Below are 23,026 nucleotides of genomic sequence, written 5' to 3' on the forward strand. Positions count from 1 at the left end.
TGAAATCGTAATAAGCGCTGTGTCTATCATGTGCTAAGCATGGACATTAAACTATCACCTACCATTATTTTCTGTATTTTGGTTTAAGAGAAAATGGGGTGGATGATTAAGAGATATCGGTACGCAAGACTTGAGTTTTAAGGAATCATCAGAATTTTTAACATTGAGTTGTTGAAGGAATCAATATGCCCAAAGAGCTGGATTACGAAAAACGAATTGAATTTTTAATATGAATAAACAACTAATCTTTATGTGTAAACGAGATTTGGTTTTGCTAGTACCAACATTATTGGTCCATTCCATTGGCAATAACAAAACAACAAAAGGCTGTTATGTAAATCATAAAACTGCATTATTGCTATTTATTCCCAACAATTTTAACTGCACATGGTTGTTGATTGAATTTGGATTTGTTTCCTTTAAATTTAAACCGGGATGAAATCACATTTAAGGGACCTAAGTTAATTGATCCTATGCATGATGAACTGGACCAATATATATAACCATTGTTGTAATCTTGGTTCTATTATTGGAACAAATTAAAGAAATTTAATTAAAATAAAAGTGCGTACATTTTTTTTTTCTCTTTTTAATATGAAAGTCAAAGAAGGATTTTATTAGACGGAGAAAATTGCACGGAGCTTAAATCCACGGTTAAGAGGGGTTATTTTCTTTCCATTCTTCTGCTACACAAGACGATAAAACATGCTTTGTTAAAGAGTCAACAACCTTGCTTGCATCTCTATGAACAAAACTACATTTTCAAAAATCAAACTTGTTTAAGAAAAAACAACAATCCTAGAAGATATTTGAATTAATTCAATTAACTGCGCCCTCTATCTTGATAATGGCATTGGCCAGACTTTGGATGCCACCCTCTAGGTGTATATTAGTGAGGCCTTTAGCTCTTGCCCATTTAATTGTTGCTAAAGATGCCAGTGCTTCGGCTTGCTTAGGATCTACTGCTAATTTTGGAGCAAATCTAGCTACACTGAAAGCACCAACAAAATTCCTCAAAATCAGTCCCACTCCTGCTTTCCCATTAAATTTACAAAAAGCTTCATCAAAATGTATCTTAATTTTATTGTTGTCGTGGCTATTTCATATACGAGTAAAAGATTTATTCACAGAACTGCTATTATGAATAGTGTTAACTTTTTGCCAATCTGACATACGAGTTTTCACATTTTTTTTTTTTTTGTTATAATTGCTCTATACACCTGTAATTGCTCACCCATTCATGAGCATTTTCCCCGACAACAGATGAAATAAGGCTAATTCCAATGGGTTAGATTGAACTGCTAGATTGGCCAAAAAATATTGTAAATCATGAAAAAAGTGTGGGAAAAAAGTTAACACTAGCATTAGATAGTTCTCTCTCCTAGCAAATGCTCGCAGTTCAACTAGCAGCGAGATTGAAACGCTGAATGCTTCAACGCTCAAAAATTGTTTTTAACGCTGAACGGTTCAACGCTGGGAGATAAATTTTATGATCTAACGACTAAGATTTAAAACGCTGAACCAAACAGCGCTCAGCGCTGAACCAAACATCGTTCTATAATGGTCCCAGATGACGTGGATGACTAATCTAGCTGCTAGATATCTAGCCGATAGGACATAGGAGGTTGCCCTAACTGACGTGGATGGCCAATCTAGCATCCAGATATCTAGCCCATAGAACTTAGCCTAAGCTTAAATCCATAGTACCAATGATATTTTTTGTCACTTGATTAGAGCATAAGGGAAAACAGTGTCAATGTCAGGGTTATGTTTAGCAATTATATCTTTCACATGAAGGCATTTATGAATACGTTTCCAACCAACTACCAAGTGGTCTGACGGTTGACATGTTTCTTCCCGCTGTGGAGGTAGAGGTTTGAACCCCGTAACTGTCATAAAATAACTCATGAAGGAGTTAAAAATGTAGTCCAAGATCATTGTTCCAAAAAACAAAAAAAAAATCCAAATAAAATGTTGGATTTTTACGGAAAGTATATATTCCCGATGGAAGTCCAAATCGCTTGAGTAGCCTTTGATTTTCATAGTAGAAATGTAGATCATAACCACGTTTGATAAGTCTTACTCAATGATTGGGTCGACCGACCGAGCGAAGCGAGGGAGGGAGTACCTTCTATATGGTCACTTTTTTTCTAAAATGTAAGTGATCAATTGACACAAAAAGATTGGAAATGGTCCGAACCGAAAAACCAAAAATGTCCACCTGAATAAATTTTTTTTTTCTTCTTTTAGACATTTTCGTAAATAAACCGAAAAGGAAGCGCAAATAGGTATCAGACATTTTCGTAAATCAACCGAAGAGGAAGGGAAAATAGGTATTTCGTAAATAAACCAAGGAGGAAGGGTAAATAGGTATAAGAGTCAAATTGTATTATAATTCGTTATGTATCATATTTTTTCAGGAGTATAATTGGCAAGAAAACTAGAAACAAACATATCTAAAAATTCGTGTGTTGGAATTTTACAAATTTTATCTCGTTAAAAAGATTTTAAAGAGATCTACACAATGACTACAAACAACAATATCGAATTTAGGCATAATTTTCAAAAATCCGGAGGTGTTATCATTTTAGGCACAATTTTCAAAAATTGATTTCATTGCGATTATGCAAACCACCACAAAAGATGCATAACACATTATGTAGCCATATTTTGATTTATGCATCAACTAATTTTTCTTTACAATTAATAAAACGATGTACTCCATCCATTTTAGGAAAAATGATACTTTCACTTCAAACACAAATTCACTTTAGGCACAAACTTTCTTTTACAATCCAATTATTGCAGTGTTCTAGTATAATTGAAATCATTGCAGCAATCAAACAAAGCGCATGTATAGTCATAAGAACCATATAATTGGCTTACAGAAGTTGCTAGAGATGAAAATAAATAAAACTAAAGACCAAAATCAAACAATTCCTGGGTGAAAAGGACATTAAGATTTTGATACTGTTTAAATGGACAAAAATGTAAAAATAGCCCGGATGTAAATAGTTTCATCCTACCCATTTTTAAATATTTTTTCTTATTTTTAATTTACATCAGGATGCATCCAGTTTCATCCTTGCTATTTTTTAAGTTTAAGTCAGGATGAATCCAGTTTCATCCTTGTTAATTTTTTTTGGTGTCCATTTCATCCATAATAATTTTTACTCGTCCATTTGAACCATGTTTTAAAATTATTTGGACAAATGACCCATTTTATGAATAAAATAATTTATCAACAAACCCTAAAATTGTTCAAAAATGAAATTTGTATTATGAAAGCTCAGACATTTAGAACTTTAAATGGTATTTTAATTTGAGATCTCTACATGGCAATATCAATCATGTTGGCAAACAAGCTTTCCATCATCCGCGTCTCCATCTCTACAGCATTAAGTGCTTTACTCTTCTTGGCAGCTACGTAGGACCGGGGCTTATTAAGTATGGGACATGCACTTGCAGATAGTGGAACAATCGGAATGTTGTCACAGTTGCAGATTTCAATCATATAACCATCAGGGTCGTGAAAGAAGAGCTGGTCAACGAACACACCACCTTCTTCGACGAGGGCAGTTTCATACTTCATCCCCATCTCCCGTAGTCTCTTCTTTACAAGTTCAATGTCTGTACACTGTAAAGATTAACAAAACATAAGAAATTAGTCTTGAATGACTACCACATGAATCCAAAAAAGATTATACATGTTGGCCAACATGAGCAATTTAATAATATGCACATCCGGAAGAAAATAGCTTACTTGGAAAGAAATGTGATTATCTTTGGGGTTGATTTTTACTGGCATTTGTTGGACATCATTAATGGAATTACAGTGTAAAAGATGTATCCCAATTCCATAGTTGAATAACCTGTAAAATTCCAATAATTTCATTAGACCAAAACTAAAATCCAAATAGATTGTGATACAAAAAAGGATGGCTAATTTATATTGTAACTTACCAAGCTCCTTCAAATTTGAGAGAAGAGGGTCTTTTAATGAGAACAAAACCAAGAACTTCTTGATAAAACTTGGCTGATTCGGTAACTGACTTACAAAGGTATGATACATGGTTTAGAGATAACAATGGCAAAGCAGAATTGCTAACATTTTGTTTTTGCAAAACTCCCATATCTCCCAGACTCTCACGAACTTTAAATCCCCTCTTAAAGTCTACTAATTCTCTCTCGCTAAAAAATCCAGATGCTTTTACCTTTGAGGCTTTAGCTCTGTATGTTTGCTCTTTGGTTTTGATATGAAATGAAGATGAGATGAGGAGCTTTATTTATAGACAAACTATGATGACTGACTGAACACACTGTTGCAATGCCTATGTGAACCTTTGACTTTAGTTTTCACCTAATTTTGAATGAACGAAGGATGTAACTCTAAAAAGTGATAAAGAAGTCTGCTTCCCGACATGCATGTTGATAACTCTTTGATAGTTGTACTTTACAGTAGAAGTGTACAAAGTGATAAGATTTTTCTTTAGTTCTTGGCAAAGGAGCTGTTGCTGTTGGTCCTCTTATCCACTCAAGGAATACTCACTGGTATTTTGATACTTTGATACCTCTCAACAATGGATATTTTGGTGCAAGTAAAAACGAAAGTGTCTATTATTTGAGAGTGAAGAATACGACATGAAAGGGGACCTGTGTCAACGTGGAGCTTACATATTGAAAAACGAGGAGCTTAAATCCAACGTGCTTAATGATTTACGCGTACAAATTGACCGCCAAAACATGAGTCTGTTTCTTTCTATGCACATGACTCATCTTTGTTCTCTTGTCTATGTTTTTCTCCACCTGCTTTGTCACTGTAGAGTGTCAATTGTAGCATATTTTTGCTTTAATAATCTTCTTCATCTCAGGTGGAAAGAGAAGTTGAATATTGGAACATATAATTGGAAAATAAACTTTGGCTCGAAAAATCAATTTTGAAAATATCGTAAAAATTAGGTAAGTGGAACGGCACCGAGTCAAAAGCTTCTGGTATATTGTAAGGTAAGAAGATATTATCCAGAAATATGAAGTTTCTGACCCATATAATGTCATATGCTACAAGAAACAGTCAGACCCATTTGGTGTTGTTTAAAATTCTATTGGCCTTTTCTTCAAGATAATAAAGTATATTTTTCAATGGAGTGTGTAATTATTTGCTGATGATAAGCACTTAGTAATATTGTGGCATGGAGAATCTTGTTTCTTTTGGATCTTATCAGAAGACGGCCGTGGTTCACATGTTAGACAAAATAGAAACGCGTCCCTAGAATTGAAGATAGAAGTTGTTTGCAGTCGAAGTTGATGCATTTGTTTGGAGTAGTATATCCATTTTATTGTCGGAGTCAAAAATCATTTTATCTGTAACTAAATATTTAGATACCAAGTTTGTTCATCAGCTATCCTTTGCAACTCGATCCTCGGAGACTTCAAATTTCTTCCATTCTCACACAACCAACCTGTTTCCTACCAATCTCTGGCTATATGCTGCACATTACATGATATATACCGTTTAAGAAACCGCATTAAGCCTGCTGTACCTATCATGTGCTAAATATGTGTAAGGAAACGGTGGGTTTTCTAAATTGGGTCAACTTCCATATATAATATGCATTGCCTAATGGACCATGATTTCCTAGTATGAGTTGGTTTCCTAAACCAAGGAGGCTAATACTTGGGAACCAAGTTTGTGACTCCTATATAAGGAGGTCTAGGCTAAGTCTTTTAGTCATGCAATCCTCAATGTAAATCTCGTAGAGATGTGAGGGATTCATCCCACCTATTGAGGTGGTTATGTGAGAGACCTAATGGTGGAAGGAGTACATCATTATGGTGTTTATGGCATACTTATCGATGTTGGAAGATATGTCATTATGGAGTATTCGTATGGAGATGTTGGTAAGACATCTTGTTGAGGAGAAAATCATCTTGGTGGTGCTGGATTATTATTGGTGTTGAGCTAAAGGCGTCCATGATAATCTATATCAGGGTGTGCAGAGAAGATCGTCTCGTTGTGGTAGATAATGTGGTAAACATTATCTCGTATGGGTGAAGATGCTACTTTGGATCTTATAGGGTGCTTGTAAGAGTTCTTATGTTCGGTCACGTTGTGGTGAGTCGATGGATTGATTTTATCAATCAGTTGTGTAATTCTCAGTAGTGATTCTATAATGAATAAAGAGGTCGTAGCCGTTTGGAGGATATAGACAATATTACACACATTGTGTATATTGTTGAACCACGTTAAATCCGTGAGTACTTTCCATCTTGTTGCTTTGTTTATGGCTTGCATGTATGTGGTTCTCTTTCTCTTCTTCTTATCCTAGATCATAGTAAGGTTCATGGAGCAATCCGAGAGATCAAGTGTTTCTTGTTAGCTAATATGTTTCCGCAAGATTAGCACGTAGATGGCTCTGAACCCCAACAATTGGTATCAGAGCATTAGGTTAGATACCAATTGCCCCAACAATTGGTATCAGAGCTATAGGTTGGGTAAAAGATTTGAAGAGAAAGTTTTGGATTTTCTGGTTGGAAGAAAATTTTGAAGATGAAGGATTTGGTTTCATCAATTATGTGAGAATTTGTTGTTACAGTTTCCGAAGATGCAGAGTTTGATGTTTTCAAGTTAATATGAGATTTGATTTCATCTGTTTTGGGAACAAAGCAAAGTGAAGTGTACTTCGAAAGGAATGGGATTATATCAGGTGATCAGCATTCGATATGGTCAAGAATTGTTGTCTTGATGTTTATGATGCTCTACATTGGAGATTTGACATTGATACTAATTGGAGCGTAAACCCTATGCATGGCTTCAAGTAAGTTTACTTATTCTCTATACTTCGTACTATTCTTGGAACTGTTTGAAAGACCTGCGTAGATTGGTTTTCAATTAATCGGTGTTTGCTTGGCAAGACACAAGAAGGCAAGAATATTGTAGTTGGGATACAAATATTGATTTGTATGTTTGTGGAAGTAAAGACGGAATATAAGCATGTCAAAATCTCATTATTGTTCCAAACCAAGGAAACAATAATTTGGTTATCAATCGTCATCAGTTGGATTATGTTATTGATTATCTTTAACCTGAAGTTAAAGAATATGAAAATAAATTCATACTCTTTCTTCCTTAGTTGATTGTTGCAATAAGGATTTGGGGAAATCTAGTAGTAGGTTTCGTTTTGGAAGTATTAACCGTTGGCCAGGAATTGATATGTTTCAGAAGTGAAGAGTTTGATTTTCAGTCTTAGTATTTGAAGCATGTGGCTACAAATAAGTTGCAGGACATGGATCATTGGATGAGATGTGATATTGTTTGTGGTGGAGCTATGGATTCTTATTATTGTATAAGAAGCAGTTTGTCGACACAGTTTGTTAGGGTTCGTTTATCTGTGTTGAAGTTTGACATTAGGTCGAGTTGAACAATGTTTTTTGGAGTTTCTCTCATACTGTTTCCAATGGAGAAGCTAGATAGTTTGTGATATTTTGATTCTTGTTGACGTTCAATCGAAGAGTTTTTTTTTGTTATACACCATTTGAAGTCGATCAGAGCTAGTTGAAGTGCAAGACCGTTGCGAGAAACAGGTTGGTCTATTTGTGTTGCGGATACGTTCTTATTTTGGTAAAGACCCATTGTGAGGAATTAAAAGGTATCGCTTGGACACTTCAAAAGTTTAAAGAATAAAGATACAATACTACAATGTGTATGGTGGTGTGGCTAGGAGCTAGCACATACTACTTGGAGAAAACACGGTGCATGAATTCGAGTGGGCTACAATTTCGGCGTGTTTTTCCATCAACCTTTTATTATGCATTGGCTAATTGATTTCCCGATGATCAGTGCGAGACTTTCTGTTGGAGAGAGCAACATTATAGCAATGATAATATTTTGGGGTTTGCTCATCTGCTATAGTTATTGAAATTGATTTTAATAGTGACAGAGCATGTAGAGATGAAGGTAGAAATTTCTATTGAGAAATTTTGTTTAGAAATGGTATAGTTTCCGTAAATTTATTTTCTCTACGAAGCATGAGAAGATAAACACAACAGCGTCTTGAATTGCTTGGAGCTTTAGGAAGTTACCAAAGGTTTCAGATTATGGCTGGGTGTGATTGGGTCTTTGTGTGAGGACGGATTATCAGATTTCGAACGTTGGTGTACCAGTTTGGAGCAAGATTAGAAAAGGGATATGCACAAGAGAGAATGTGTGACATTATGTATTGTTACAAGGGTAACAGTAAATTCTTCGACGATGGTCACAGTTCTATCCGAGTCTGATTGTGTTGTGGTTTGACTGTCATGAAGTCGAAACTACATGCTTGTTTAAGAAATTGATAAAACACTATCTTGACAATTATGCCTGTAAAAGGGACATTTTTGTCAAAGCCTGTTGAGGTTGTTGAAGTGGTGTAGTAAAACGATTGGTGTGTCAGTTGTTGAAGTCTCTGTGAAGCTGGACACATGTTTGGTATGTATGCAATGGTTGAAGATATGATGAGCTTTTTTTAAAAGGAGTAAAACTCAATTGGGGAAATATGGTCGTAGAATCATGATCCAATCGGAGATAGGCTTGTAAAGCAAGATTCATAGAGATGAGCTCGAGATTGGAACGCAGTGGAAATGATCCGTGGATTGGTTGTATTTGGTGCGCGGTTAGAGTTATGCTCAATATGCTTTGGTACATACAAGATGGTTAGTTTCTTGGAAGCTAACATGGAGGTTGGTTTGTTACAAACTAACAAAAAGTATCTCGTTAACTCGCTTTGGTGGACATGCTCGTGGAAAGGAGCAAGTATGTGATCAGTTGTTTAAATAAGCAATTGACTCGGCTGGAGTTTAGAGACGAAGATGAAGACTATGGTTCTGCTAAGGTAATGCTTAGGCAGACACATGGAGGCTACTGTGGTAGTTTCATTTTCTTATCGAGTAGTTATGGATGTCAGCCCTAACGGATGTGGTGCGCAACTTGGAGTTAGTGTCTCAGAATAATGGAACATTAACTTAGGTGGAGCAAGGCAGACCAAGATGGAGCTGCGCTCATGGTGGAGAAAGTTTCAAGAGGTAGCGAAGTCTCAAAGGAGCATAATGACTGTAACTAAGTTCGATTGGTAGCATATGGACAACGATCGTGTATGGTCTGATTGAGTTGACATGCAATACACCTAGAATGGTGCCAATCAATGTGGAGTTGTGAACATAAATGAGTAAGGTGTTTATCAAGATGTTGCATAACGGATGATCATACGATGATAGTTGTTGAGATGGTCAGATTATTCACCGTGCTGGAGATTTGTACAATCACCGGTAGGTTGGATTGTTAAGTCTGAGTTGGTGACGTTCAAGTTTGGTTTGCTCTCTTCTGGTGGAGGTTCTATGGAACAATTTGGATGAACTACATTTCGGTTTGATTCCTATTGAGGATATGTAGGCAACCAGTGATGGTGCAATCGATTTTCAGAAGATAAAGGGATAACAGTTGATCGTCCCATGCATGAATGCATGATCCGAGGTGGAGAATTGTAAGGAAACGATGGGTTTCCTAAATTGGGTCAACTTCCATATATAATATAGGTTTCCTAATGGACCATGGTTTCCTAGGATGAGTTGGTTTCCTAAACCAATGAGGCTAATACTTGGGAACCAAGTTTGTGACTCATATATAAGGAGGTCTAGGCTAAGTCTTTTAGTCATGCAATCCTCAATGTAAATCTCGTAGAGATGTGAGGGATTCATCCCACCTATTGAGGTGGTTATGTGAGAGACCTAGTGGTGGAAGGAGTACATCATTATGGTGTTTATGGGATACTTATCGATGTTGGAAGATATGTCGTTATGAAGTATTCGTATGGAGATGTTGGTAAGACATCTTGTTGAGGAGAAAATCATCTTGGTGGTGCTGGATTAGATTATTGGTGTTGAGCTAAAGGAGTCCATGATAATATATATCAGGGTGTGCAGAGAAAATCGTCTCGTTGTGGTAGATAATGTGGTAAACATTATCTCGTATGGGTGAAGATGCTACTTTGGATCTTATAGGGTGCTTGTGAGAGTTCTTATGTTCGGTCACGTTGTGGTAAGTCGATGGATTGATTTAGTCAATCAGTTGTGTAATTCTCAGTGGTGATTCTATAATGAATAAAGAGGTCGTAGCCGTTTGGTGGGTGTAGACAGTATTACACATATTGTGTATATTATTGAACCACGTTAAATCCGTGAGTACTTTACTTCTTGTTGCTTTGTTTATGGCTTGCATATATGTGGTTCTCTTTCTCTTCTTCTTATCCTAGATCATAGTAAGGTTCATGGAGCAATCCGAGAGATCAAGTGTTTCTTGTTAGCTAATATGTTTCCGCAAGATTAGCACGTAGATGTCTCTGAACCTCAACAATTGGTATCAGAGCATTAGGTTAGATACCAATTTCCCCAACAACATGGACATTAAAGTATGACCTCATACAATTATTTTTTATATTTTGGATGGGGTAGATGATTAAGAGATATCCGTAATGTAAAACTTGAGTTTTAAGAAATCATTTGAATTTTTAACATTGAGGTGATGTAGTTGTTGAAAGAATCATTATGCCGAAAGAGCTGGATTACGGAAAACAAATTTATCTTTTAATATGAATAAACAATTAATATTTACGCGTAAACGAGATTTGGTGGTATGAACATTATTGGTCCATTCCATTGGCAATAATAGTTGCCCTGTTCGAAACAACATTATTTGAAGGAATTCATGTTTAAACAACAAAATGGTGTTAAATCTATATTATAAGGAAGAAGGTTGTCTGTCTATGGGTCAATTAAGACCCTTGATTTATGAAATCCTACGTCAGAGATTGATTGTTAGATGTTTGACTCAAAGTCAAAGATGATCGTTGATTTAAGCATCTTATTACCTTTGACGTTAGAGATTATGCCGCGGTCCGACCAAAGCTAACCCTAATAACGACCACTCAGCTTAAATACGGGTTGGTCAGTGATGCCACCACGATCTTCTTCTTTTTATCAAAAAAAAGAAAGAAAAACGTGGTCCTATTTCCTTATCTGCATATTCTTCGTTCCAGCTCCGTATTAAAAAGAAAAAAAACACCGTTGAAGAGAAGGCAATTAAGAAATGTATGCTTTAAATTGTTCATTGATATCGAATAGATAAGAAATTGACATATGTCTGGGAATAATACCACATAATTGTTCAACCAAAATTAAAACAATTTCAGAATTGTTCGAATTTTGAATTTGAACCTCCATATTTTGATGCGATTGGCTATTGTTTTGATTGGGTTCTGAAATTGTGAGGGAATCAGCGACACCAAAATCCATTGGAGGATGAACGTGTTTGCTTATTGCATTAGGTACTCATCTGTCCTTGGACATTTCATTAGTGCTTACACCAATTCATACACAAACAATGTTTTCTCAATTTCTCTACGGTTGTATAAGAAACTTTCCCAACTTTACGTTTTTAATTTAATTTGTTGTTTATGGGTTTTAGTTATTTATTTTTTTGCTCGGAAAAGAAAGGAACTATATTGAAAGAATGAAAGAATACAAAACCCACTAGCCAAGAGGCTAGAAAGAGTCAGACATGAGAGCCGACAAAGGAAAAAAAAACCAAAGACAAGAAAAAACCCAGAGCTAAACAAGCTCAGAAATAGAAAAAACCAAACATAACTAAATTCAGTGGGGGTTTAAGAAGAAACTTTCCCATCCCACTATTAAAACTGAAGTGCTAATACCTTTAAAACAAGCTTGATCTTTAACCCAATTAAAAGCATCTATCTTTATGTCTCTTATAACCTCATGGAGCTTAAAGATTTTATCATCAAAAACAATCGCGTTACGAGATTTCCATATACCCCACATAATTGCAGCTGGAAGTATTTTCCAAAGTTGTTTCCCCCTTTCTGAGAAATTAGTATCTTTCCACTGGTTATCACATCCCTAACAGTTTGTTGTAAGGCATTAAATCTATTAATATTGGCACTATCTAGGAAGTAGTTCCAAATTTGAAGAGCATAAGTACAGCTAATTAACAAATGGTCCACAGATTCTTCAACACAATTTCATAACTTGCACATAATAGAACTATTCAGGTTAGAATGTCTAAGATGGAGATTCTTCATTATTGGCAGTCTTCCTAGCCAAGCCTGCCACAAGAAGAAGCCAACTCTTTGAGGCCAGGCTCTAGACCAAATTTTTCTTTTATGGAAAGGAGCAACGAGGAGAGTACCTTGCGAGTAGTTTTCATACGCCTTCCGAACCGAGAATATGCCCTTCTTGTCTTCAAGCCAAATAAGTTGATCATTCTCTGCTGGATCAAGGATAATATCTTCAACCAGTGGGATTAAAACCGCTAGCTCAGCAATTTAAGAATCATAGAGACGTCTTCGCTGAAGTAAGCCAAGATTTCAGTTTATACCTTCATCTCCAACTTGCTGGGCATGATGAATAGAGATGTTTTTAGTGGTTGTAAGCTGATAGATATTTGGGCATAACTGAGAAAGAGGGACTTTCACATTCCATTTATCTTCCCAAAGTCTAATTTTGTCTCCTCTGCCAATTTTGAACTGATAAAGTTTGAAGAATTCCTTGGCAGTTGTATATATATTTCTCCAGAGACTAACCCCATGCTTCTCCTTAGGCTGGTTGGTTCTCCATCCCAAATCAGCGATTCCGTACTTGTCAAAAATCACCTTAGCCCACAAAGCATCAGACTCTTTCCCAAGCCTCCACCACCATTTTTGTAGAAGAGATAGGTTCAACCGTCTGAGGTTTCGGATACCCAGACCTCCAATTTTTAAAGGTTTTAGTTATATGGACCTCTCATTTTTGGGCTTCTGCGTGTAATAGATTCATTCAACGAATATAGCAGTAGTTTTTGTGAATGATAGAGCATGTAGTTTAATCGATTATGCTCTGTTGTAAATCTGTGAATATTACTGGTGTTCACTGGTTATACTTTGTTGTAAACCGCTCTTATCTATTTTTTTTTTTTTTTAAAATCGATTTTCTATGATTTCGAATCAGTGTTTCGAATCTGGAGAGGAGTCAATTGGGAGTTTGAAGAAGAATATTACCACTCTGAGGTTGTTAAGGCATATGGGTGAGTCAATCCAATGAAAGCACAATAGATTAAACGGAAGGTAGGAACAAAGCCAGTGGCTTGGGAAGTCAGAGTGGATTCGACACTCAATAGAGCTAAAATGCTCAAGGTTGAGACCAGGTTGGTGGAATACGACCTCCTTTTGATATATAGTCATAGGAACATATATTACTCTTCATTTTTGTAATTCATATTAAATCTGAGGATAGTGTCAAGTCAATAACATAATATCAAAATTTTCTGATGCTTTTGTTTAGTTATAAATATGACAGAGAAGTTAACTCAGTGCAATTTTTATCATTTCATTTTGTTTCATAAAGATCTCGGCAACGAGAATTTACTATCAATTTCTAATTTCTGATACAGTTATGGTACGATTCTAATTAGTACTTATTCTGTCTAAGTTGCATGCAAATAATTTTTCATGGTTCAATCAATGGGTCTTCCGAGACTCTACGTGTTACTTGATTTGGGTTAACCTCCGCATCTAATAATTGTTGATGCATCCTCCTGTGGTGCAGGTACGAGTTAATAAATGCGACACAAAGGGAAAGATGCCACGTGTAGATGAACTTAATCTGTTTAATATTTGCTGCCATCAAAGGCCTAAGTGATTAGACATAGTCATATAAACAAGTATATTCATGTCCGCAAACGAGGCAATCAATTAAGGAATCTGCTCATCACTGGAAACTGCACAACTGAACTTCGCTTTGTTTGTTATTTCAAGAAAAAAAGTAGGCAGCTGACGTAGTACCCATTCAGAGAATATTAGGAGGTGAGACATGCTGCATTTTATTAATATTTGAGTGCTTACAAATTTTGGTAGAGATTGCGCCATCTGATGCATCTTCATTAATAGCTTCAAGCTTTGAAATAAAATAAAAAAGGGCAGAAATCCGCCAAGGGAAAAGGAAGCTCTCCAAAATATTAGCATGCATTATGGTTGTCCTTTTTTGTGATTCGTGTGAAAACTAAAATTTCACATACAGTTTCTATTTTGTTAACGGCCATGAATATTTGAGCCCATCTAAATGGAAGGCCTTATTCTCTTCTTTGGCTCTTTTTTTAAAGAGATTTTAGTTTGAAATTGTAAGCATTATTGAGATATATTTTAGTAAAAAGTAGATGGCGCCAAGTTTTGACCATACATGCCTTATTTGTAATAAACCGAAGAGAATGCCTATAACAAAAGGTTGAGCCCCGGACGTTAGGGCCGGGGTGATACCTAGTAAATAATATAATTTGTTTCCATTTTTTAAAAGAAAAACTCAAATTTTTATATACTACATTCGTTTCTTAAAAAAGAGATCACTTTTTTATTTTAGCCTAAAAATAGGGCAAATTAAAAAAGTGATAGTATCTCTTTTTTCAGAGCTTCTCCACGTACCGCCACAACAAAAACTACACAAAAATCGTCATGTGAGTGGGCGGATGGCCCTCCCCCTCTGGGAACTTGCAGGGGGACCCCTTTAAAGATGAGTTGGGACCACACTTGTGTGTCACAACGGTTTTGGGGGAGTTTTTGTGTGCGGTACGTTAAGATTTTCTGCTATTTTTTAAAAAAACTGAGGAGTATAAATAAGAGAAGGACACTGTTTATGGGTGAAAACTGTTCTGCTGATTTTGGTAATTTTGGGTGTGTGGATGAGAAACAAATCTAAACCCAAAACAATGTACTGCACGGGAGTACTTTTGATTCGAGAGATCAATCTGTACATAGCGGAAGCTGACTAACTATCGTAAATAATTCTTCGAAGCTTTCATCGTCACATGTACATCTTGTTCTGTCTTTGAAACTGAAAGTGGGAATGGGTGAGCACATCATCCCTAAAAGGGGTGCCCCGTAGGAATAACAACTAGCTATCAAGTAATCATCAGTATGATTTGCAGACAATGCAGGTTTAATTGAAAAAAGATAAAACAAGGAAAACAATAAAAGATAATATAGAAACTTCTTCAAAGACATCCATGAATAACAGTAAACATCCATGTATGAGATTTGTGTTTCCACACATAAGGAAGAATAATATTGCGGTGTATCGCCGTAGCCGTGTAAAATTGCGGTTTATCGCCCTAGCCATAGAATACTGATATTGTGTCGGCACAAATCTCATACCACACAGAGCACACAAAGATATGCATGAATTTCACAACACAAAGATTGATTTGTAAAACAATAATGAATATAAGAGAGTTCGTTATCGATTCCCATTTCTTTTGATGACAAGCCTCGCCTACCTTGAGATCCACGATCCACTGGTTCATCATTTGAATTGATCGTTGTTAATAACTAACTGTTAATCACACAAGAACTCTAAGAATATATTCAAAACGACTCACACAAGAATCATACAAGTCTTTCTAATGATTCTAGTTTGATTCTAGGCCCATTTAAGGTTCTACACCTTTTGTTTATCTCTCTTTAGCAAATATAAGGTTTACTAATTTAATTAGTTTGGTTCTGTAGTCTATTAGCTAAGTCTTATGAACATCTACAACTTGTAGAAGGAACCCAATGCTAATTCGGACCACAAGAGGTCCAAAATGTTTAATTAAGAAAACTGACCCTAAGCCCTAGTCCACTACTCTGGCCCATTAATCCAAGGTCTAGTCCACTTGATCAACAAACAGTCACTAACAGTTACAAGTCAACTAACATTCAATGTTCGTCCAAGGTCAAGTCCAGGGTTAACTAGTCAAATCGGTCCTAGACAGGGAACTTGGTGAGTCTACACCGATTCAACTCAGTCAGAAAGACTGAGTCAGCTAAGCAAAACGAGTCAGACTGAATAAGTTCAGTTAGACAGATCAAAAGTTCTCATACACCTGAAACTCTTAACTACTCCCTCCGTTCCATTTTAGATGATATTTTTGGAGTTTTCACGCAGATTAAGAATGGAGAGATAAAAAAATTCTATTTATGCCCTTGAAAAAGTCTTCAAACATTAATTGCTATTTGTGTGTTTAAAAATAAACTTATGATTCCAAGACAAAATGTGAGGGTATTGATGGTAATTTTGTGGGAAAAATATGAAAACAATCAAGTAATGTGGAACAAAAAAATAACTCTAAACACTCATCTAAAATGGAACGGAGGGAGTATATTTCAATTTCAATCTATTCATTTTAACAGAATTCAATATACAAATGGAATTTAAGCTTTACCTGCAAATGCAGTACTAAGCCACAATCATTCTACATACCAAAACCACCTGCAGTTCAAATCCACTTAATATCACAACATTATGTACAAACACCATTACAATACTACACACATTTCACCTTATATCTCTCAACTGCATTACCCGTCAGACTCGATATCATCATCCATTGTATATCATTTATCTTTAACACAACCAACTGTACAACACTTCAACCATCTAACCTGAATTCAACTTCATTCTCGTATCATAAACACAATCTTCATAGCTGCAACAACAACATTCAACTAATCTTCTTTCAGTCACAGCCATTGTAACCATTCTATGAACACCGACGACTCCAATACAACACTACTATTCCCTACAACTCCATTATCCGTAGATACCACCTGCAACAACTCACCAAATACTCAACTCCACACACTGCCTCTTCATTCCTAACCACCTCACCACCTTCATCATTTACCCTTAACCCAAACATCGTCTCTAGTTCTTCATTGCAAACACCAACAGTTCTCTGTAAAACAATTTCTCCTCCCTGAGATTTAACACAACTCCAAATTATAATCTCAACCACAATAAGTCCTGAACAACCACAATTACTTGCAATTGTACTTCAAACTCTACAATTTCTGATCCATACTCACCCTACAACCAAACCTGTAATCCTTAGCACCACAGCCACAATAACCCATCTAAACTATCACGGAAACATCCAACAACTCACTTCACCAATATTTTCAAGTAACCCAAATCATTAACACACACACAACAACAACACAAGCCATCTTATGTCTCAACACCAACACATCACCATCACAGCTAAACTCAGCTCAATCAACAATACCAACAACTCAAATTGAATATCAAAATAAAGAATAATAACTTCATTAAATTTACAGAGGAAGACAATTACCTCAAGACATTCTTCTTCAAGATCAATCCAAACCATAAACATCTACTCTGTCTCAACCAATTCAACCACCAGAATCATCTCCTCTATTTCTACTCACCCGAAGTCCTCAAGAACAAACCCTAATACCTATGAGATATCAACTCTTCAACCTTGTATTCTAATTCGTGATAAACCCCACACGAATCCATCTTGTAACTCCTAAATTTACTGTTAATCGAATTCCAAATCAATTTGCTAAAAACCCTAACAATTCTCATCAATGAATCGCCACTGAATCAACTTCAAACATTCAATTTAACTCCAACCCTTTTATTCTTCATCTAGCAGCAACCTTATTTAACCGATTACTCAAAACTATGATTTCATCTTCAAATCAACTTTAGAACAACCCCACAACTTTCATCAAACACTAATTGAGAACAAACCCATATTCAATTTCATCTTATCACCAATTCGAAACCCCAATTCATAATCACAGAAAACCCTAACCTCACTTATCCCTTTTCACCTTCTTCCAGGAATTAATCGGATTTCATAAACAACACCGCCTTCTCTAACTCAATAATCAACCAAGCTTCCGATGAATAACTCATACGAAATCATTCTCAATTCATCTCTCGAGCAGCAACAGAGAAGGAGAGAAGAAAAAAACGAAAGAGCAGAAGAAGAAGAAGAAATAAGAATGAAAGAGAAAAGAGGGATCGAGTTTATTAACTCGACTAGGGATAAGGTTAACTATAATTTATAAGGGAACCCGAGAAAATGATAAGGGAATCCCTGGATGGTCTAACTACGAAAAGACTATTTTGACCTTCAACTCATGTGCTGATATCTTCTTCGTCCGATGTCCAATTGACACGTTCGAGTAGTCCATTCTGCGTAACTTTTCGAGACCTATCCAATGGTACTATTTTCGTATCTAGTTTGTTGTTAGATTAATTTCTAATAATTAACGTTCGTGTTAAACTAATCGATTTATCAGTGGCTAAGACGTCTCTTGACTAGTCTAATAGCGTTGACGAGCTTGAGGGTCCTTACAATGTAATTTTGTCTTTGATTGAACACAAAAATGTGTCAATGCCTCAATACACTGATCTTTCTTCAGAGTATTCTCTATTTCCTTCTTGCTAAGCCAATCTCTCTTTCTGATTTTACCCTTAATATCAAAAGATAATCTGGACTTAGTTTTAGGATGATCTTTCTGATCCTGCATCTTCTCCAGAGAAACCATTTGATCCAGACCCATAGTTCGGACAAGGAATGATCAAAATGAGAGAAGAATCTTTTTATATTTTTCATACTACCGAAAATATAATATTCCTAAAATACGAATATATCAAATATCTTAAAATACTAGATGTTATTTCCATTATCTACACAAAAGTGCCTTGAATTTTCTTCTTCCTCACTCAAAATTTGGCACACTAGATGAGGAAAGAATTCTAATACCGATCAAGTGGCATTAGTATGAGATTTTCTCTCACTATGGAATTTTGAACAACCATGGTGTTCTTGATATAGTATAGTACGAAAAGATCTCTTTCGGTTACCTCGAACCAACGAAGTATCTTGGGATAGACTGAAATTGCAAACGCAACTTTTAACAATTCTGTTTTTAAGATAGTTTTTGCATCTTGTCTTATTTCTCCCTTTACCATTAGATGATTTAATAACATTGGAAGACATGTCCATTTTTAAAATGGGTAAATCACTAATGGAGGATGAAGGAATAAGATTGACAACTAATGCAACATCAGATGTTTCCTCTCCTTCAGAATCATATGAATAGGAGGACTCGTCTAGAGTTACACCAATTCCTTGCTTCCAGTGTATTTCTTAAGATTGGGACAGTCTTTAGCAATATGACCAAAACCTTTACACTTGAAGCACTGTGGATGATATTCATCTTATTACCAATCCTTTTTGACAGGAACTCGATCATGCGGTCGAGAAGATCGATAAGTATCCTTAACAAATCTCTTGTTTCTTTTCTACAAGAGATCTCGAAACTGTCTAGTAATTAATGACAATGATTGTTCAATTTCATCATCAGAATTTTCTGCAATCTGTTCATTTGAATCATACAACTGTCTATTCCTTTCCATCTGAGCTTTTGGAATTTTTGCTTTAAAAGCGATTCCTTTGGTTTGAATAGACTGTGAATCATGATCAAATATCTTTAACTTACCAATGAGTGTGCTTCGTGTGAGAGTTGAAAGATCGCTTGCTTCTATGATTGCATGTTTCTTAAAATCATATCTTGATGGAAACGATCTGAGAATCTTGCATACTATATCTTTTTCAAAAATAGTCTTTCCTAACGAGAAAGATGCATTAATTATCTCAGAGAGTTTAACGTGAAACTCCTCAAAAGTGTCGTTGTCATTCATTCGAAGGTTTTCCCGCTTGGAAGTGAGGGTTTGAAGTGTAGCTTCTTTCTCTGAAGAATTTCCTTCGAATACGATCTGAAGATTATCCCAAGCTTCTTTCGAAGTCTTACATGTTGACACATGATGTTGTAAATAAAGACTTACAGCATGAATAATAGCATTCAAACCATCTGAATTATGCTTTGAAAGTGCCTTTTCTTCGTTCGAAAACTCATCGAAGCGTTTGAGCTCAGTTTATGAATTTTCTCTCTTTGGAAGAGTATAACCATCGACGAATAATAACCAAGTATTAAAGTCTCATGATTGAAGAAAAGATCTCATAGCAGATTTCCACCATAGATAGTTTGTTCCATCAAATCTTGGCGGTACGTTAATTGAAGTCAATTCATGAGAACTCGAGTTCATTCTTATAGGTTGGATCGCACCAAACAAAGATTGTTAAATCTTTTCGTGTTTGCCTGCTCTGATACCAATTGAAAAGGTGAGGGTACCCAAATATACCTCAAGCTAAAACTTTTACTACCTATAAATCCTTTCTCCGAAAGTGATTGTCTATGGACTGAGTCGAGACAATACAACTAATCGGTTCACACTTCGTGTGATCGTCTATGGATACGATATCGAGACAATACAACAACGAAGTATGTTTACTTGATACAAAGGTTCAGACTTAACCAAACACAATAGGATTTATTATCAAGTAAATAGGAATTAATGTTTGTGTAATTTACTTTAATTATAATAAAACAATTATAATGCGGAATATAAAAGTAAATAACACAACAAGATTTTGTTAACGAGGAAACCGCAAATGCAGAAAAACCTCGGGACCTAGTCCATAATTGAATACTCTTAGGATTAAGCTGCCACACAAAATTACACTAACTTCGTATAGTTGAGACCAAGTAACTAACCATATAGTTCACCTAGTTCCTTCTATATTCCAACGCCTCCAACTTATAAATAAGTCACGTACTTGGAACAATTCCTTTGGTTCGTATTCCAAACAGTAAAGGAACAACAAATATGTTTGGTATCAACTCTATTCAACCAAGTAGTATGAGTCGGACAAAGGCTCTTCCGTTTATCTTAACATAAACTCCTTCATCATGTCTTTAGATCTATCTTATATTCAATCACCCAAAGGTAATCGTTTAATATTAAGCCAACAACACCTTTAATCCGAAGAATCATGTTGATGCCGATCTACTCAATTAATCAATCCAATCTACCACAAGGATAAACCGATTATTAATTGGATCCTCTTTTACCCAAACAAGTATTGTGCACACCAAAGATTATAAAACCCAAGTCAGATCTTCAATATCTTCTTTGTCTTCAAATCTTCTTAAATCTTCAATAAAAACCTGCACACAATCACTTAAATCTCTTGTGATCAATCACGCACAGAACGGAGTCTGTTAACAATGGATTATCACAAGATCGTCTTTAGAACTAACAACAGTCTAAAGATCCATGTCGAAAATCTGAACTAGTTTGAGTGAATCTTATATTAGAAGAGAATATTCTCAAGAATAAACAAACTAGGTGCAATCAGATTTCAACCACCGTTAGTCAATCAAATCAATCGAAAACAAAAGATAAACCACAATTATCAAGTTTCCAACCAACGGTACACGCTAGAGATTCTCAATCCAAAAGAAGACTTTAAACTGAGCGGCCGTAAGAGATTTCGCCTAATTAGGTTACTCTGATCTCCGAATAGGCGGCTACACCAGTAACAACAAAAAAAGAGTAAATCTGTTGTTACGAAGGATTAGTTCGCTAGAAAGGCAAACTTCGAGTATTCATATACAAGGAAGTTTAGACACCAAGGAATTTCCAAAACCTAAAATATTCTCAAGATATTCATTAAAGCACAGATTCTGTTTTTATAATTCCTGGAAATGCTCTGTCCAAAAATAACGATCGAAATCTCTCGGAAAATCTAATTAGTAAATGCACATTACTAATTCTGTAATTTTCCTACAAATTAAATTAATAACCTTAATTAAAAGATTCTTAACTTACTTATGTTTCGATCCTGGGATTCTCTTCCCTTAGCTATTAAGGAATATCTTTGAACAATTAAAGAAATAAACATTCACAGCACGTGTTCAAAGTTTGTCGGCATCTTTACTTTGTAAGTGCTCTTTCACACTTACAACCTTGAAACCGATTTGCCACACTTCCAAACAAGTTTAGAATTGGTTCATCTGAATTTCAAGAACTATGTGATTGATCAAACCAACATTCAATCACAATCATGGGTTTACGGTTCTACCAAAACAAGTTTCGGTTCACTTCCATGTGAGTACTGTGCATAGTCACACTAGCTTTCCAAAAATTCAGTTGACTAGGTACTAGGATCGGTTCCCTACATATATATGGTATGTAACTTATATGTGTTGCATATGTCCATAGGACCGGTTCTCCTTTCCCTAAAAACATGTTGCACATGTCCATAGGATCGGTTCCCCTTTCTGCTATAAACCTTGCTGCACCCCATACAAGGATCGGTTCCCTTTGATGTACTGCACCCCTTACAAGGATCGGTTCCCATTTCCTTTTAATTGGTCATACATGCAAAATCCGATCATACCACAGGTGATTACTTAATATCGGTTTTACTAATAAAAGTTATACCAATACATAAGTCAGGCCTTTGTGAATAGTTCTACCAAGAACACAACAAGTTGTGGCGGTTATACTCTATCACACATATTGGTTGTTCATAAGATATGCAATGAATAACAAAACCAATAACACCTGGCAATTTCCTTTTCGGTCCACAAGCAAGTTTATGAACTTACTTCCTTATAACAATGTAAACATTGTTCCCTAGGATGAAATCCTCACCTCATACCCATACATAATCACAATAGCATTCAAATGATTATGGAGATGTCTTATCTACATAGTTTAGTGGTTAAGAAATAAACCTCGTATTGCATTCCTTAATACTATGCATATCTAGAGTTCAAATATGCTCCACAGTTATGTTTTCAATATGCACGACTTGAAAGTTACGTTAGGTAACGAAACATTTCAAGTCAAATATCACTAACCTCAAGTGGAAGGATGATTTTTGTCGTTGTAGATCCTTGCTTCTTCACATCTTCAAGACTTCGCAATACTTGTAATGTCTCATATCCTAATACTTTCAAGCTAACCTATACTAAGTTGAGTCTAGTACATAATCAAGCGACTCTTAACATGAGTTTTAATTCACTAAAATATGACAACCAAACTTGACATACCAACGCTTGGTGGGTTCAACCGAGTAATTCTCTAACACTAACTCTTTAATTCATGAACCATATGCTCTATGCGAATCACTAATAAGGAGTTTGGAGATGATAAAGAATTCTTCAAAGATTTTAAATACTAGGAAACTTCTTTTGAGAATTTATTCTTATTTTTGAGAAGGATAACTAGGGTTTGGTATAAA

General features: G+C 35.7%; 1 protein-coding gene across 1 annotated transcript; it reads right to left on the reverse strand.

The window, feature by feature from the left end:
* Window positions 1-3,238: 3,238 nt before the first annotated feature.
* Window positions 3,239-4,271, reverse strand: LOC113286016. The gene is made up of 3 exons (XM_026534740.1): window positions 3,964-4,271; window positions 3,764-3,872; window positions 3,239-3,637 (listed from the first exon to the last, which is right to left on the reverse strand). Exons 1-3 carry the CDS (start codon window positions 4,131-4,133, stop codon window positions 3,332-3,334), a joined length of 585 nt encoding a protein of 194 aa, XP_026390525.1. The 5' UTR covers window positions 4,134-4,271; the 3' UTR covers window positions 3,239-3,331.
* Between the last annotated feature and the right edge of the window lie 18,755 nt (window positions 4,272-23,026).

The sequence above is a fragment of the Papaver somniferum genome, chromosome 6, assembly GCF_003573695.1.
Source record: "Papaver somniferum cultivar HN1 chromosome 6, ASM357369v1, whole genome shotgun sequence".
NCBI classification, from domain to species: domain Eukaryota; kingdom Viridiplantae; phylum Streptophyta; class Magnoliopsida; order Ranunculales; family Papaveraceae; genus Papaver; species Papaver somniferum.